This window comes from Arvicanthis niloticus, chromosome 6 (genome assembly GCF_011762505.2).
Source record: "Arvicanthis niloticus isolate mArvNil1 chromosome 6, mArvNil1.pat.X, whole genome shotgun sequence".
NCBI classification, from domain to species: Eukaryota; Metazoa; Chordata; class Mammalia; order Rodentia; family Muridae; genus Arvicanthis; species Arvicanthis niloticus.
Genome location: NC_047663.1, coordinates 86,521,524 through 86,540,692, shown reverse-complemented (window position 1 = coordinate 86,540,692; position 19,169 = coordinate 86,521,524). Strand labels below are relative to the sequence as shown.

Sequence of the window (19,169 nt, the reverse complement as noted above, 5' to 3'; positions counted from 1 at the left end):
CATACAAACACAGGCACATGCACACACACATTTGCATACACACACAAGCACACTCCCATACACATTCATGAAGATCACTCCCTTGGCCTCCAGAGCATCCAGAGAGCATGACCAGAGCCTTTCACCCCTCAAAGTAGCTGAACCTGGGCCAGGGTGGGGGAGGCTGTGGTTGCAAGAAGCAGCCACTGATTTGGGGGCATTTCCACCCAAGCCACCATGTAAGGGGACACTTTTTACTCATGTTTTACTCACGTCTTAATATCCCAATGAACTTCTTAAGGAGTCATTAATGCCTCCCCATTTTACAGACTGATAAACCAAAGCCCAGGAGGACTGGTGTTGGGTCCAAGACCATGCATCCAGTACAATACAGAGCTGGAGATTTGAATGGGGACTATCCAGGGCTGGGGAGAATGTGGGCCAGGGGTATGGGTTGGGTCTGGCACATACCATACTTGTCCCCGTCCTCGCCACGGGCACTGATCCTACGGCCCAGGACTTGAATGTGCTTCCCACTGGTCCTGCTGTAGAGCTGGTACAAGCGCAGCTGCTTCCGACTCACATCATCTCGAGCCCGAGTCTGGTTCTCCACATGGATGCGGAAGTCCACGTTCTCCTCAGCTGCCAACACCTATGCACAGGGAGGGAAGATGGTGAGTCAGCCTTGATTCTCCTCTGCATCTCTGTCCAGGTCCCATTTCATAGACAGGACAACTGAGATAATTGGGAAACCATAAAGCTGAGAATCAAGCCTGGGTCTATAGCTCTCCCCACTTGCCCACATATGGTGTCTTCTGGGAGCTCAGCATGCAGGTTGCCTTACCTTAGTTTCCCTTACAGTACAGAGGCCCCTATCCCAATGGCATCTTGGACTGCAAGGAGTGCCTGAGCAACTAGGAAGGGAACTAACATCCAGTGAGCGGTGGTCAGAGGGACACATGGCAGGGAAGGGACAGGATAAGACATCTCAAGTGCTGGCCCACTGGAGGAGAGGGTAGCGTGCCGCCTCCCCAGGATCTCCACAGGGATCCTTCACATTCATCGCATGGGACTGGCCCGTATCCCAGGCCTCCAGTCTGTATCTCCATGGTAACTCCGTGGGCGTCTAGGCACTTAGTCCTCGTCAGCTGTACCATCTTGGAAGCCTTCTTAGGTTGTATCAACATTCACCGCTCCTATCCCTCACCGAGAATACAGCTGCCCATCTGAACGGTATGCACCCATCTTCTGCTTAACCTGCTTCATTGTTGCCCTGCTAACAACACATTCTCCACCAAACAAAGCCCTCCCATGGAATCCTCCCTGTCCACACTCCCCAGGGCTTCCTCACAGTCAAACAGAGGTCCTCGATGGGGCTTCCAGACCCGACTGGTAGTCCCTGATGCTTCCTTCCACCTCTTCTTCCTCTTCTTTCTCCTCCTCTTCTTCTTCCTCCTCCTCCTGTTACTTCCATGCCAGCCATACCACCTAACCTTCCTAATACTTAGCACACACCGACCCCAGGTCCTTTGCACATGCTCTCATTTCTATTCTGATGCTCTTTCTCAGTCCTCTACACTCAGATTTCCCTCAAGTGTTACCTCAAACAGGCCCCCCTGGATTGCCCTACCCCTGCCTCTCTCCATGACTCCACTCTGCTTTGAGATTCTTTCTAGCATATGTGATTTAACATAACATCTACCTAACTCACTAACTCAGCTTTTGTCTGTCTGATCTGAATACACTGGCGGGCACCATGAAAGCCAGAGTGCTACCCCCACCCCCTTTCTCTCTCTCCTCTGTGCAGGGCCAGCAGCACATGTTCAACCCATGAGTGAATGAATGAATGAATGAATGAATGAACAGATAAAGTTCTGTCAGGCCAGAAAGCACTGAGTTATGTTCACCTGTGCCTGCTAGTTAGCTGCATGGCCCATCCCAGGTTGTAAACCAGAACAGGTCCTTAAGCAAGAGGTAGCATTATGGGTTTGTTCTGTGGACTCACCAAGCCAGACACTCGATGCTAGCACACAAGACCTCATTCCCAGAGAAGAGTTGCCCACCCCACCTTTGCTAGAGCTCTCTTGAACCTGGATGCCCAAGCACTCCTCTCAGCCTTGACTGTGGGTCCCTCTGTGCCTCAGTTTCTTCACCACGAACTTAATGGAGACAGCACCCACCTCAGGCAGGGGGTTGCTACGAAGACTAAATCCAAAGGCCAACATGGCAGATACTTTCCACATCTGAGCAAACACCAGAACTTTTGACAAGACTCCAAGTGAAGCTTAGCTAAGCAGAAATCAAGGTTCACAAACATCCATCCATTCTGCAACTACTTAACCACTGCGTGCCTCTTTCCACTTCCTCGGGGCGGCCAGCCCACAGTACCAGGGCCTGCTTCTCTTCCCATCCAGGCATCTAGGGAGAAAAGAGCCCAGGACCCTGGAGGCCCACACCTGAAGGGCATTTTTCTGGAAGACCCCACACTTGGGGCCACTGACCCTTCTGAATGATTCCTGGAGCCAGTTTAGTTCTGTTTCCTCCCCCAAAAGTAGGCAATGTATCCCTGTCTCCAACACCCTCCTCTCACAGGAGACCCTATCGACTAGAGGTCAAGCCAATCTCCTCACCCCCTGTTCCCAAGGGGCACTCCCTGCCCCTTGAAGCTGGCCTCTAGTAATGATTTTTTTCCTCGCCCACTGGACAGAAGCAGTAGAGTGACCCAGGGTCAGCAAGGTCTATTGGGTGGCCCTGCACCAGGATGTGGGGGTACGATCCATCTTGCCTAGCTTCCACCACTTAAGCCATCCTCTGATCAGGTCAATCCCTGGGGTCTCTGCCGGATACTGGGCCCCTCTTCTAGAAAGGCTGAATACCTTGAACTGCCTATTAAAACCTCTGGTGGGCTCAAGGTACCAGCCCTTTATACCTGCCATTAGAAGCCTGCTCAAGAGATTCCCTCCTGACATTACCTCACAGGGCAGGATTAGGAGCATACTTTTGTCCCCAGAGTTCAGATAATCAGGCTTACCCCTGGGCATCAGCTTGTCCCCAGGAAGAAATCAGTGGTGCTTGCCAGCAGTGTCTGGCCAGGAATAAGAGACACCTGGAGGCCAGCAACCAGTCCTTTTCTTCCCATTCAGATAACTAAAGTGTCCAGCAAACAGAAGCAAGAGATGCCATGCTATGGGGGTTACACATTGCTTTGCCCCAGCACCCTCCTAAGAAGACTCTGGACATGCCCCTGTTCTAGCCCCATCAGCTTTCAGAGCTATGAAATATCAGGGATCCAGAGAGAGCCCAAGTTGAACGTTGAGACCACCCCAACCCTTAGAACCATAGGGTTGGGTACGGGTACGTGGGATTCCAGGCTCTGTTACCAGAGCCATGCAGTGGGAGCTTGTCTTGGGAGACACTGCCCTTGTTTTCTATCTGAGTGGCAGCTCTCTGGGCTAGGGGACCTAAGAGAAGACTGTCTGGCTGACATCCCTCCAAGTGCACAATGACCAGAGGCGTTGAAAAGCTTCGGCATGAACAAAAGGCCACACCACAACACACAGTAGAGAGCAAGAAGTCCTGATGCATAGACAATGTGGTCCCTCCTCCCTCAATACCACACTCACAGGTGATCCCTGGTCAAAGTGGCTCTCCACAGTGGGTGACTGATAGCATCCACTCAGCTTAAGACTCCAAGTACTCCCAGTCAGGCAGGCCCTTCCCCTTGCCCTAAAGATTGGGCTCTGGTGGAAATATCTGCTCTCCAGTCAAGGAGCTGTACATGAACAACAAGAACCCTCTGGGCTCGGATCTCACTCTGATCCTGGGATCTCCCAAAGCCTCTGCCTAGGAATGCCAACACGGTGCTCCGTAGACAGAGCCCCTGTATTCTGCCTGTATTCTGTCTTCATCTAGAGTGCTCTCAGGTCATGGGAGGGCATCCCTGCCTATTCAGAAACCTGCCAGGCCCCAGCTCTCCAAACACAATAACCAGGGTCTTCCAGAGATCCAGCCTCTGCCTGCACGCCAAGTCTACTGGCCCTCATCTTGTCAATAATCTGGCCAATACGGAAGCATTTCTGCCAGCTTCTAGAAGCCAATGAAGGTGTCCCACAGGAATAGCCACCCTCTACCCGCCTGTGCTTCCTTGAAGGCTTCAGGTCCCCTGGCTCTGAGAAGCGTGTTTGGGAACATCCCCTTTCTCCTCAGGCCACATTAGCATCCCCCTCAGGTCTCCATCAGGGTGCAGCTCACCTACACAAACCTCTGACGAGAGGATCATAAGTAGTACCATTCAACCTGCAGGTTACCTGGCTCTACCCACAACAGCTGACTTGCTGACTTACTTGATCTCTTTACCCTCAGTTTTCTTGTCTGCAAAATGGGGATTGTGTATAGCATTTACCTTGGGAAAAATTACACTAGTGACCACAGCCATTACATCCTTTCTTTTTAAGTCTTGTTTTATAAATGGCCATGAGATCTTACATCTTTGTGTGTGTACTTGGGTGTGTTTGCATATTTGGGGAGGGAGGGTATAGGCTGAGGTGCATGTGTGGAAGTCAGAGACCTTGGGTGTCAGTCCTTGCCTCTTACCTCTTGAGGCAGGGTCTCTCTTTCTTTTATTGTTCTCTGCTGTGTACACCGGGCTCTCTGGCCCATGAGCTCTGAGACCCTCCCAGTCCACCTCCTGTGCTGTCATAGGAGTGTTGAGATTACAGGCACACACTGCCACAACCAACTTTATTTGCCTTCTGGAGATTTGAACTCAGATCCTCACACTTGCACAGCAAACACTTTATTCACCGATCCATCTCTCTTGCTCAACAGCCATGTTTTCTCAATACCCGCCATGGGTGACATCCCATAAAATCACCTGAGTGATGTCAGAAGCAGGAACAATTATCATCCCCGTGTTCAAGTTAGGGAAAGTGAGGCCTGGGGGAGGTCACATCGTTTGTTCTAAGTCTCGGAGTTAGAGAAGAGAGGACTCAAGATTCAAACACAACTTCCCCTGCGTCTAGAGTCCAAGCTTCCTTCACATCTGCAGCCATTTTCCCGTGCTCTCAGCGCCTCCTTCCCACCACTGTCCCTGAATCCTTGGTTTCAGCTATATCTGGACAACTAAGGACCAAAAATATTAAATGGGAAATTCTAGATATGACCAATTATGTTTCTAGTTCAGTGCTGTCATGAATAAGCAGTGCGGTGAAATTCCATGGCATCCTTTGACCAATGCATCCATGCTGCATCTGCTACCCACCTGTGCTCATATCTAGACTATCAGATCTACTGTCTCGATGCCTGTACCTAGAAGATCTGAACATGTACCATGCAAGGAAAAGGATACAGCTGCACTTGGGACAGGAGCTGGGTCAGAACCCATGGATGCACGGATGAGGGGGAGGGATGCCGTCCATGAAGAGTCTAGAACTAACTCCTCCACGCAAAAGAGGAAATGGAGTCCCATTGAACTGCCTCACCTAACCCCAGACTCTTGAAGCCTCATGATACCCACTTCCATCTCCAGGTTCCCTGCCCAGGAGTGAAGGCTCTCCCTGGTCCCGAGAAGGACAACCCATAGGCTTCAAGCTGTAGCAGGAGACAGGGCTTTTAGATCTCTTCCAAATTCTAGGTTCAAACCCAACACTTCAGGCCATCTAAGAGTGGACCCCAGTAAAGTCATCCTCCTCCACTCCAAAAGGCAGCCCTCCAAATGTCCCCTCAAGGGCAGCCTGGACTCCAGTCCAGAGTAAGCTGCAGTTACATCAAGAGTGAAACTCACATTGGCTCTGAATTCCCAGGCATACATTAAACACTGACCAGAGCCATCAGCTACTTCCTCACCCAACCTGAGCAAGTATAAACTATACTATCCCTGTGTTCCCAGTGACACAGGGAGGTGCAGAGAGGACAAGGGACTTACTGAAGTACACAGAAAGAATGCAGCAGAGTCAAGGTCTGAACACATTCAGCTCTGAAGCATTAGTGTCCTCCAATTGCCCTGCTTCAGATGAAGGGGAACAAGGTACGCTCCCCACAGTCCCTTCCCTGCCCTATCCTCCTGACAGCTCAAGCTTATTGGCCTCTCCTCTCGTGCTCCCCACACCCACCGCAGCCTGGATAGAAAGTGAAGCCACAGAGGGCCTTTCCCCACCCCCCGCCTGTCCATTAAGCTCCCAGGGCTATCAATGTATTGATTGGCAGCACCAAGCCATCAGTATGGGTGGGGTACTGCAGAATGGGGGCTGGGCCCAAGGTCCAGCCTCCCTCTCCCCATACATCAGCCATCTCCATACAGATCGTCAATATGGAGCAGATACTCAATCCTGGACATAGCCTGGATAGGGGCAGGACTTGTTTAGACAGAGGTCTTTTTCCCTTCTCCTTCCCCCTGCCAGCATCTCAACACCACTCCATCTCCCTGAAGTCCTGGGCCAGGTAGTCATCAGAGGACAAGCAAGCTTTGTTTCTGGTGTTTGATGTCCAATGAGGACCTCTTCTATCAGTCTATAATTGAGCATGATGCTCCAGCAAATGCAATGGGTTCACACTGAACACGCCAGGCTGTCCCCTACTTCCAGGGACCCTGAGTCAAGTGCCTCAAAAACCTTACAAGCCCCCACACATGCATCTGCAGGGTCACGGCACACTCTTCATCTGGCTGACTGCTCTGGCCCAGATCCTGTCTCAGGGTCCTTCATCATAGAACCCATTATCCTTCAGGCTCTACTCTCCAGCGTCATCCCTCAGCTCCCGTTCCTTGTGGGCTGGGATACAGGTATGAACCCTTAGGGGCCCAGTGCTTGGCCTAGGGGGCAGTGGGCACAGGAATTCAAGTCCACATCCAGACCCCAAAGCCCTCTGCTTGCTGAACTGGGCCCAGTTCATCAGGGCCCAGTCAGTACCCAAGAGCCTGCAGCAGGGATCTGCCCTCCCCTGGATTTCTAGGATTAAATGCAAACTGGTTGGTGGGCAGGCAGGCCTCAAGATACCATAGCTGAGAGCTGGGGCTCTCTTTCACTTAACATCTGCAAAGAGCCTAGCTCTGTGCCAAGGGCTCCCCCCCCCCCCCGCCACAGGACCACAGTCCCCCTCCCAGCAAGCCCAGGGGTGAGCCTGTATCCTGATGCTCCATTAAATGATGAGGAAAGAGGGGCCAACCCATCCTCTCTGTCATACAGCTAGTGAGTGCCCCGAGAAGGGTGTGACCAGTGGGCTGGGAGCTGACCCTAGGATCTTTCCTGTCCCGGTGAATTCCAGCAGAGAATGCAGTTAGTCAAATACAGAAGACTAGTGCCATCAGAGTCCAAGCCAAAAGGTAGGAGGAGGGGGAAGCAAGCCAAAGTGCTGTCGACCTCCTTGGATAGTACACTACAGTACACTACGGGAAAGCTGAAGCCTTGATGGGCAAACCCAGTGGGTGGGAAGCATACAGGAGGTATGTCATAAATGCTCAACTAGTAAAGAATGGTACCATACTTGAGTGTCTACTGAATACAAGGTCCAAGATATGACCTTCATTATTCTTATCAGTGAGTCTGGGGAATGCTTGAGGAGTCTGTGGTAGTCATTTTGACTTTTGAAATAAGGTCTGCCTATATACCCCAGGCTGGCTCACCATCCTGCCTCAGTCTTCTCAGTGTCAAGTTACAAGTGAGCGTCTCCACGCAAAGCCTTAGGAATCCTATAATTAATCCCTGCTTATAAATGATGAAGAAGCAGTGACGCCAAAAGATTCAGGGTCTTGTCCAAAGCCATGCAACCTGAATGTGGAATAAGATGCATGGGCCTAGGTTCAAGCTTGCACTACCAACAGACCCGAGTACTCACTGTCACTCATCCCAGGGACAGGCCTTTCCTCAATTTCTCTAGCACATGACAGCACATGGCGTACTAGGACACAGCATACTGACCAGGCCATTACTATCACTCAGTTATTTGGTGAGTGTTGGCCACTCTCTCTATAATAACTCTTACTTAGTTCTCCCTGACCCTGAGGAAGCACTTCCCATTATCCCACTTTACAGAGACAGGAAAACCAGAGGAGCAAGTGAGTGAAGGCCTCTGGTCATAGGCTGAAGGAGCTACAGAACTGAAACCCAAGCCTCTCTGTGCCTGGGGCCCCAAAGAAGCTTTTGGTGGCCCTCTCCTACCCAGCTGGATAAACCCAGTAGAGCAGTGGTTCTCAACCTTCCTAATGCTACGACCTTTTACAGTTCCTTATATAGTGGTGACCCCCCACCCCAAAACCATAAAATTATTTTGTTGCTACTTCATAACTATAATTTTGCTACTGTTATGAATCGTAATGTAAATATTTTTGAGATAGAGGTTTGTCAAAGGGGTCGTGACCCATAGGTTTGAAACCATTGAAGTAGAGCAAAGGTCCAGAGTTAACTGAGCCAAGGTAGAGACTCATCATGCAACCCTGAAGTCTTTGTTTGGCGGCCCTGAGCTAACCAGTACAGTATCTCTGGCCCCGTCATCAACATGGCAACATTGTAAACGTCACTTAGATGTCAGAGCATAAGAACTATCAGCCAGCCTGGCGGTGGTGGCGCACACCTTTAATCCCAGCACTTGGGAGGCAGAGGCAGGTGGATTTCTGAGTTCGAGGCCAGCCTGGTCTACAGAGTGAGTTCCAGGACAGCCAGGACTACATAGAGAAACCCTGTCTCGAAAAAACCAAAAAAAAAAAAAAAAAAAAAAAAAAAAAAAAAGAAAAAGAAAAAAAAAGAACTACCAGCCAGACCACAGCCTGAGAAGCCACATACCCTCTGATGTTCCAGAACAAATCCACACTCAGGCCCATGATGTAACAGAAGGCCTAAGCTCATCCTAAAGCCAGGTACCTCTCCTCCTGTGGGGACAGATGTCAGCATGCCCTTTACCCAGTGGTCTGCCATGGGCCCCCCAACAGCCTTAAAGCAGCACACAGGATACATACAGGATCATCAGAACAGCCTTTTTTCACAACACACACACACACACACCAGGAGGGAGCAGTCCTTGCTATACCCAACAGGCGATAGAGACAGCCGAGACTCCTCCTAGACCAGAGACACAGAAGCCAAACCCAGAACTGTCATCTACTCCTTCCCCTTAGAAGACAGTGGCTATTTCCTTGGGGTTTTTGTTTGCTATGAGGAGAGAGTGGTATTTTTTGCCATTTCACACTTACAGAAGCTAAGCCCCAGGGAGGTTAAGTAACTTGTCCCAAGGTCACACAGCAAACAGAAGGCAGATCCACACTTTGAACCAGGCTGTGTGAATCTAAAGCCCTTAAAAATGCCTTTTAACCTGGCTCCTGGAGTCAGGCAGTCAGAGTTGAATGCATAACTTTGTTTCCCTCGTCCTGTGTGACCAAAGGCAGGTTACTGTGTACTGCTGAGGCTTTTGTCCCTCCTCTACAACATTCTCTAATCCCAAGTTGTGAGCTAGAACCTAGATAGTGTACGACAGACACCCGGGGAAAACCGCAGGCTTGAGTTGCTCTCAGCCAGCCCCGCTGTGTAGCACTCAGGGACATGACAAAGTTCTCCTGGGGATAGATGACCCCTCCCTGTTCTACTTCAGCCTCCCTGGGGGGGGGGGGCTCACAAAACCACAGAGCTGTCCCAGCACAGGGAGGAGGCTACACCTGTGACTCTGACAGACTGCCCCCAGCCCACTAACACTGGCTGTGCCAACCACAAGAAATTTAAAGAATCCACCTCCTTATCTCAAAGCAAGTGGGTGACCTTCCCTGGCTGCAGGAATGCTGGCAAGGTGCCTCACCCCTCCCCTCTCTTTGCCCTGGGAAGGAGGCTTGGAGAAAGCATTAAGTCTCCTATGACACACAAACCCCCCCCCCCCCCCCCACACACACACAGCATCCACCTCTAGCTCTGGGGTCCTGGAAGATCAGTACTTTCCCAGGAGAGTGGAGCCTCCAGACAGGGGCAGGGAGGGAACTGTCTTCAACTAGAGTCACCTATTCTCATGAGAATTTACACAGAACTTTAGGACTCCCAGCATGCCTCCTGAGACTCTTTTCTCTGCTAGCAAACTTGGGTTTTTTTGTTTGCTTGTTTTTTTTTTCTAAGAGATAGAACTAACACAAGGTCTTAAATCCAGGTCTTGGCTTGTAGCCATGACCCTGAATGAATCCTTTCCTAGCTAGTTCTGTATCTGCTTTCTCTCTCTGTGGAGCAGGTGACCCCATCCTACCTGGCTTCCTTGTAGAAAACAGAAAGGGATAAGATCAGCTTCCCTACATGAGACTCCTTAAATTCTAAGAAGATACATCTCTTGCACCTAGTCGAGTCTCTTCCCAGAAATTGGAAGCGATGCCACAATGCTAGGAGCATCTGACAGTGTTCTCCTCTGAGGCCAGGGACTGTCTAAGTCTCCTGGAGACTCAGGAGAATGGACCAATGGAAGATGTTGCTTTGAGATATTAGAAATGCCACCCAACAGGACAGCTTTCCATCTTCCTCTTGTCCCAAAGGACACTGTCCCCTAGCCTCTCCAACCTGGCCAGTCTAAAGGAAGGGCCTAAGCCTCAGTGAGGATTCTAGGTGTGGGTGGTCAATCGGGAGTATGCAGGGAACTCCAAACTTCAACACCTCCTGGTGGGACAGGAAGTAGCTCTGTGGGAAGAACAAGAAACTGGCAGGAGGGATAAGAGGCTGGAGGAAGCCCTCCCCCTCTCTCCCAGCATTGGCTGGCCTTATGCTAGCTTGTCTGAGGAAGGCAAGGACCTAGTGGAGCCTGGCGGCAGGAACAATGTCAGGCAGGTGCCGGCGGAGCTTCGTGAAAAGCCCAGCCCGGTGTCATTGTCAGAGCTCAGCCAAGTGCAGAAAAGCAATTTACTGGTCACGCTGCCTGCTCCCCGCGGAAATTTTTAAGATTCTTCCGATTTCAGCTATCTGTGGTGTTCTGAGTCGTGTGGAGAAAGGATGAAGGGGTTTTATTAAATTCCCAGCTTCCCACTTCCCAGGGTGGCCAGTGGGTGAAGGCGGGGCTCACCACACTGGTGGTGGGCGGAGGACAGTATCTACACTGAGTGTATTCATGGAAACCTGACTTGGTGGGGGAAATCCATTTGGGGCCTGGCGACTGAGGGTTGGGAGGAGGGGAGGCACCCAGAAATTCCATTGCTAAAACTGTACCAATCCCCTAAGACAGTAAGGATGGAAGTAAATTGGTTTTGTTTGTTTGTTTGTTTGTTTTTTGTTTTTTGTTTTTTTTCCAATTAGCCAAGATGCTTCCCTGAGTGGAGAACAGTCAGCGACATGTTTTCTGGCCACTTCAACTTCTCGATGCTACTTGACCTAACCCAACAAATGAGGAAACAAAAAACCACCTACAGAAGCACAGACAGGGCACGGTGCAATGAAGCCAGGGTCCAGGCAGAGTTCTATTGCCAAACCCTGGGCCCCTTCCTCCACATAGGAAGGCCTTCTGCTTTACTTACACCAGAGGCATTCCAACTGTAGATGTCCCTGTGCACCCTGCCCAGGACCACACTACTTCCATGGCATCAGACAAACTTGCTCCTACAGGGTTCAGAATGCAGACTCCCAGCAGCCCATGCCTTTGAAGCCATCTTCATAACTAAAGGGCACTCCATCGGTCTATAAACCTCAAAAGCAAACACGAGCCTACTAATTGTTCCCCCTGGTGGTTATTTACTTTTCAGGAATCTTGGTTAAAAAAAAAAAAAAAAAAAAAAAAAAAAAGTCTAAGGATTGCTATGAATCCTCTACCAGACATACCAAATTTTCATACTGTTTTTCTGAGTGATTTTCAAGGGCACCCCCAGCTGGTTCCAAGGAGACAGACCAGGGGTTAAAAACACCAGCCCTATGCAATTCAGAAGTCTAGAGGCTGGAGGGGACAAAGGGGCAACAGGAGGGGGGAAATGGAACAGACAAGGCTCCCTCACCTGCATGGATCCTGCTTCTTGACCTAACCCAAGCAGACCACCCAGATCTTTCTCAAAGATGCTGGCTTAGTTCTGGCCAGGAGGTGGAGGTGGGAAGCAGAGTCCAGACTCCCTCCCTCACACTCCCATCAGAGAACACAAAGACCACCCGGCAGCCCCTCCCGGGCCCTACTTAAAGAAGAACGGAGAGCAGCAAGCATGCGCGGGATTGGGCAGCAAGATCCAAAGGCTCCTCTCTGCCTCCACTCCCATTTCCTCCGCTCCTGCCCAAGCTCAACCCAGCCAGACAAGCAGACCCCCTGGAGTGACCCTGGAACCTGCCCTCTGCTTGGGAACTCAGCTGCAAACAAACTAGGCAGCCCATGCCTAGCACTGGCCTTTTCTCTAAGATCGACCATTCTCCCACCCTGTCCCCCACCCCCTCACCACATAGGGTCACATCTGCTTTGGCAAACAGCCAGCGTTAAGTTACTGACTCCAGTTGTATTGATTCAAGAAGTCACTGGGGACCCCAGCCTGGCCAATAGAAGGAAAGAGCCATCAGTCTGTCCATCTATCTATCCTTCCAGCCCAGAGTCTCAACTGGTTGCCCTGAGTTTCATGTCTGTCCTGAGGAACAGTCAAGATCAAACTAGGAACCGCAGCCCCAGCCCCAGCCCCAGCCCCAGCCACACACACAAGCTTCCTTGTAACAGAAAACTGGGAGAACCACCTCTCGCCGGTGCACGGGGCTGTCTCCAGGCATCTCCAGAACTCAGAAGGCTACAACCAAGCACCTTCCCATTAGCACTGCAAGGACACCTGCCTTTCACGAAGAGGGGGAGGGGACAGATAATCCTCTTTTGGCCCGTGTCCAGTTTATTCTGAGTCCCCTCCCTTGTAGCTGTAGGTAGGTGGAGGTATTGGGCAGCTGGTGTTTCCTATTCCCATTGCCACCCCCCCACCACCACCACCACCCCCACCCCCGCCCCACACACACCATGCTGAGGCAGCCCTGGTCTGGTTCTAATCGGGGCTGAAGTCGACTCCCTACCCCCCCCCCCGCCTTTTCCTTCATTTCCACGGCTTTGGAAGCCAGAGCATTCCAACTGTCTGTGTGCCAAGACCTTCCCGAGTCTGAAAGCTGCTGAAGTAACAGATCAGATTTTAGCAAGTGCTTTCCAGGCTGAGCGCCAAGCCCTTTTCTGATTCACAGAGAGCGAACGGGGACCAGGCAGGGAACAAGCCCTGGGCTGCACCACCTTGGGCAAGGACATGTGGAGCAGAGCGCAGCAGGATGGGGAGCAGTCTCTCTCTCTCTCTCTCTCTCTCTCTCTCTCTCTCTCTCTCTCTCTCTCTCTCTCTCTCTCTCTCTTTCCTCCCACCCACAGAGTAATTTACAACTAAAGCTCTCTCTCTGGACTCAAAATCCACTCAGCTGAAAACAACCTTTTTGTCTGCTGGGACACACCGGCGGTAAAGGGACAGTTGGCATAAAAACCTCTAGGTCCCTACCTCGCCAGCTGTGGTCGAGGGTTGGAGTCCCACACTCGGGCTGAGCCTTCCGGCTCCGGGAGATCTCCCTACCGAGGCCGACCGAGGCCGCGACAGTCCGCACTGGCTCAAGCAGTAGCTCCTAGCCCTTGGCCTGACACCGCCAGCGCAGGACGCGCGCGAAGCCGCCCTTCCGCGCCCTGGGAACAGGTGCACTGGGCTTGTTGCCCAGGAGGGGTGGGGCACCGAGAGGGGGCGCGGTCCCGGGAAGGGGGGTCGGCCCGCACCTTGAAGAAGAGCGCGCTGGGGTTGGCGGGGGTTGGGGGGGGGGGGAACAAGACACGACTCTCAGGAGCCCACGTACCTGAACCTGGAAGCACAGCAGTAGAAAGTGTAAACACCTGCAGGAGAAAGATGGAGAGGAGGTCAGTGAGATCCGAGGAGGGAGCGCAGATGGACAGACACACAGGCAGAAAGTCGGGCCGGCAGACAGACAGAGCCACACACGCACAGGGACAGGCATCCAGGCAGGGTGGCCAGACCCGGGCGGGTGCTTACAGGCAAGTGCAGGCGGAGGGCGCTGAATACATCGCGGGGCGGGGGGGGAGGCGGCGGCTCCTAGCCCAGCCTGCACATGTCCGCTCCGCGCGGCCGGGACCGGGCGCCTCCGCCGCCGCCGCCGCCGCCGCCGCCGCTGCTGCTGCTGCTCCCTCCTCGCCGGCTGCTTCTGCAGACTCTGCTGCTCCGGGGCGCTCCGCGGCGCGCCCTGCGGCATCAGCGCCCCGCGCGGCTCCTCCCGAGCGCTGCGCCCTCCGAGCCGGCGCGGGGGCTGTGGGGCGACCGCGGTGCGGGAGGCGCCCGGCCGGTGCGAGGAAGCTGGACTGAAGCGGGCGGACGGGAGGGCCGTCTGGGCGTTCGCGGGCTGCGGGCTGCCGGTTCAGTCCAGGGGCAGCATGCACGGCGGGGGCTGCGGCTGAGGCGCCGCGACCGGGGCGCGAGGCTGGCGGGGCCGGGGTCAGCGCTCCGAGGCTGGGGCGCGCATCTGCAGTGCGAACGCGTCACGGCCGCTCCGTCTGGGCGCCCGCCGGCTCACGTCTCCTCCTCCGTGTCTCTCCGGCCGTGCGCATCGCCGCCTCCCACCGCTGGCGGCGGCCGGGGCGTTTTCTACGCGCGGGCGGCGAGGGGGCGGGGGGCCAGGGGCGGGCCCGGGCCCGCGCCGGCACAATGAGGATGCGGGGCCCGGGGGCTCCCCCCTCGGGGCGCGGCCGGACGGGCGCTCAGCGCGGCTGGGTGCGCCGCGCCCACATCAAAGCCGGCCCTGCCTGCTTGCCTGCCTGCCGCGGCCTCTCCACTGCCTCCTCCTTCTGGCGGCTCAGGGTTGGAGGGGAGGCACTCGATACTGTCGGCGATGGGACCAGCGTTCAGCAGGGCAGAACCCACGAAGCTGGAGCTGGTGAGCGCTGGAAGCCGTCGGAGCTCTGCGCCACAAAGCTAATATCGGCCGAACGGAGCAGGCGTGGTTCCCCAAGAATGCAATTAGGTGCAGAGAATCCTCCCTCCCTCCCTCACGTTTGCTGTTTGTATTCACATCCACTAGTGTTCGGAAGCAAGGGGAGGACAGACGAGGCCCGCCCGGTGGGGTGACTCAACTGAAAGGAGTCGGGTTTACTTTTGCCCTTAGGCCACGCAAGATAGTGGCTTTTCCCAGACACACAGCACCACCACCACCACCACCACCACCACCACCACCACCACCACCACCACCACCACCACCACCACCACCACCCATCACCACCACCGTGGGATGACTACGCTAAGTAAAGCCTTCTGTTCTTCTGTCTCTGCCTTGGGAGATGGGAAAGTCTCAGGGGCGTCTCTCTCCCTTCCCCCGCTCTGGGACTCGAAGGTCGGTTCTAGGGATTCCAGCTGCGTTCTCCAGTAGATGACCTGGGTTTTGGAAGCACACGGCTACCACCTAGCGGCTCAAAAGTGTCGTTGTAACCTCGGCCCTGACTCGCTACATGCCTGGGAGTAGCCAGGACTCTGGTCAGCGCTCACTCCAGGCCCTCTTCAGTTTGCACACTAAGCAGCTTGTTTTCCTGCCCTTGATCACCAACCCTGAACTCTTTTTGTCCTTCCATTAACCCCAACATGTAGATATTGTTGTCAGAGGCCTGCCTCATTCTGTCTAGAGCCTGGGTCAGCCAAGTTCTGCTTTGGATTGATGCTAAAACAAACAGGTCACAGTGGGCAAGAAACTAGAGAACGAACTCAAAATGCAAAACTCAGGAATTCAGATTATTTTGTTTAAAAACCTGCGTCCGTAGCTGTGGTTGCTATTCCCCTTTCACTGGAGCATACAGTGAGGAAGGTGCTGCTCAGTGGTGTTATTCCTGAAGTTATAGAAACATAGTAGGATTTGTTCCAAGTACCAGACCTCCCTGGAAGCTACTTTCAGTTCTTTTTCAACATTGAGGCTAAAGGGACAGTATTAAAAACAAATCCTAAAAACCTTTGCAAAATCGAGTGTTTTGAGATAGTTCTTGCACAAGAGTAAGTCGATTCTATGTCGATTGTCTGGGCTGCCTGAACTAGTCTTGCAGTTAGTAGTAACTTCCTAAATTCTGGAATGAACCAACCAGTACAGAGTAAAATGACAAACCACAAATAGGGATGAACCAATAAGCATTTGGCCTTACTTTACAGACTGCCACTTGCACAGTCTGTAAAGATACATGAATCTGCTGACCTGATTCATGTATCTTCTGGCTAAGAATGTTTTCTTATCTGCATTTTTATTACTGTTGTTCATTACTTTTGAATGCAATGGGTAACTATTTTCCCACCTACAATGGTTTGATGACCTCGATCATCACACAAGACAGTCCCAAGTCCCCAAAATCCAGTGATTTTCTGAGAACATAAATTCAAGAATCCAAAGTTCTGTTACTGGGGATGTAGCTTGGTGGAGAGACTCACAGTTCATTTCCCAACACCCACTAAAAAATAGGATAAAAGTATACAAATCTATAATGGAACTCCTGCCACTCCAGAGGTAGAAGCTGCAGGATCAGTTCAGGCTTATGTTTGGATTCAGCCAACTAGCGGTCCATCTGAGTGCTACATTAGACCCTGAACAAAAGGGATGTGGGCTTATTAGAGCTGCCTCAGCAGTTCAGTGCTAAGTACCTGCACACGTGGCATTGTTTGTTAAGAAAACAAGTCCTAAACTCCAATGTTCTTCCTTGCTTGCAAAATGTAGCTAACAACTCAAAAGATTGGCTGAGTATAAAATGAGATGTGACACATAAGAACCAAAATCTTTAGCTGTCAAGTAATAAGTATTCCTTACAGCTGAAGCGTCAAAACAGTCATCTGTTGACTTCAGCCACTTAGATCACACAATTACACCCTGAAGCCCAGTTTATGTTAATGTTTATATATATTCAATGACTTTTGAAATGTTCAAAATGGCACTTAAGTGCTAAATTGAAACTCACTCCACTGCTGTTTGAGGTCCTACTGTTGTCAGTCCCGAGACAAGGTATCCAGTTTTTAAAAAAACTAGTGGGGGTCAGGGAGAGTGGCAGTAACATGAATCCATAGGATTTACTGAAGCCCATGTAATAGCAGGAAATAATCTACCCAAGTTGTCTTCTGACTTCCACATGAAGACTAACACTCATGTGTGCGTGAGCGCGCGCGCGCGCGCACGCACACGCACACACACACACACACACACACACACACACACACACACACACACACACGGCCAATCAAAACCACGAGCAATTGTGATGCTAGAATAGTGTTCTGAATAAAAAATGAATTGCATGGTAGTCCAAAGAACTTGGCACCATGTAGTTAAGACCAGAGGTAGGATGCAGCCAACTAAATACATGGAGTTAGACAAGTGAGAAAGTTTTTCTTTTAATTAACGGGCATTGCCAGGGACAGTAGTGCCTTGTCAGTAAGCAGAAGGAACCAGGTAGCCAACATTCTTTCTTAAAGGTTTACACATTCATTTTAATAATACATCATTCAATTTTGACAAACCCACCTATGCACAAACACCACCTCTTAGGTAATCTTCCCACCTCTAACACTTTCCCTTACAGTGGGATGCTGTTTGAGTCACTTGCTGCTACAATTGTACATCACCCCATGCTTGACAACTAAAACCGGGTACTCTGCACCTTTAATCTCAGCACTGGGCAGGCAGAGAGAGGATCTGTGAATTCCAGGCTAGCCTGGTCTACAAGTCCAAGACAGTCAGGGCTATTACACAGAGAAATCCTGTCTGGGGAAAAAAAAAAAAAAAAAAAAAAAAAAAAAACCATTCTCACTCTTAAAATCAAATATTTCTAATTCAAACAGCAATCTTGAAGTCCGTAAGGCCTCCATTTAAAAAAAAATACTGGGTGATAGACTACAATTTTAATAGTATTTCCAGAATCCAAACCCCACTTTAAACCCCATAACCTAAAAAATGATTATTAGTAATTCCTTAAGTCAATCAAGGTACTAGCATGTTTTGATAACACTATAAGCTACCCTTGTTCATTTTGCATTTTAGTTTCTCCTGTGCTCCAGCAAAAACTGCTTTATCTGAGCTCTGTAGTTCTTGCACAGGTAATTTACAACAGCTTGCATTGTACAAATAGTAGAAGTCACCAGCTGGCTACCTAGAAATCATGCTTAGTAAGGTTTGAGACATAAATTCTTTGCCTTTTCATAAGCATTTTTGTTTCATATACTTCTGCCTTATATGTAAACATTTTTCACAAGTTAGCAAGCAAGCAGAACTCTTATATAGAAAACTAGCCTCTCATGGTGTCAAAGTATCTGGTGTTCCCTCCACCTAGTTTAGACAAAAGCAGCTTCAAGATAGAATCTTGTTAGCCCTTTCTCCTCCCATTAAAAGGTCAATATTCAAATGTTACCTCTTCTGAAAATATATTCAATACTGCCTACCATACGCTGTATGAAACCTACCTGAATACCATTTACTTAAGATGCTACCAAAGCACGTATTACATTTTCATGCAGTATGCTCACTTTGTATTGTGCATACTGTCATAAACACCAACCAGACTAGTAGGTCTGCATATACAAAGCTCTGCTCCTATAGCTTAATGGCTTCAGCTCAAAACCCAATTCCTGGTTAACTCTGGTTTGGCATTAGGACCATTCCGAGCTTCTAAAATGCCTCAAAGATTTACTATCTGTATTTGTGAAATTGTGTTCACATTAATAACCACTCAATTTAGCCAAGCAATCTTTACGAAAAAATCTGCTTAATATGCAGATTTTAGTCTAATCTGTTATTTACCAAACAGTTTTATACATCTCTATATATAGAGGCTGAGGAGCAAATAGCCTTTGACTAGAAAGTTAATTCAAACATAAGTGGGACAAACTACCAACTTTTTAACCTACTCCATGACCTGCTAAGACAACTTTAGAACCTCAATTCCAAACCAGATTTAAAAAAGAAAAAAACACCCAACGCCTGTTCTTAATGTTTGAGAAGACACTGACTATCCACTGAATTTTGTTTCTCCCATGCATTGTTAAAATACTATGTTACTATACCACAGCAAGACAGGATGAATGAATCCTAGTGGTCATGTCCAACTTAGATCAGATTGAATCTCCATAGAGTGAAGGTGTTAAGTGTCAGTCCCTAATGTAAATGTCTGAGCAGTAACTGCTCAAATGCTGGAGGGGAAGGTGGGAATACTCAATGGGGAGGAGGAAGAGTTAAATAAGCAAATAGAAACAGTGC

At 50.7% G+C, this 19,169-nt stretch overlaps 1 protein-coding gene across 1 annotated transcript in view; it reads right to left on the bottom strand.

Annotated features, from left to right (window-relative positions):
• The window catches only part of Fgf18 (fibroblast growth factor 18), a 30,901-nt gene extending 16,796 nt beyond the window's left edge, over positions 1 to 14,105 (bottom strand). Inside the window, exons 1-3 of the mRNA XM_034506294.2 lie at positions 13,940 to 14,105; positions 13,746 to 13,782; positions 451 to 631 (exon numbers count right to left, since the gene is read on the bottom strand). Of these exons, the coding sequence (XP_034362185.1) occupies positions 451 to 631; positions 13,746 to 13,782; positions 13,940 to 13,971 (250 nt within the window). The 5' untranslated portion in view covers positions 13,972 to 14,105. The remainder of the gene's footprint in view (positions 1 to 450; positions 632 to 13,745; positions 13,783 to 13,939) is intronic.
• Between the last annotated feature and the right edge of the window lie 5,064 nt (positions 14,106 to 19,169).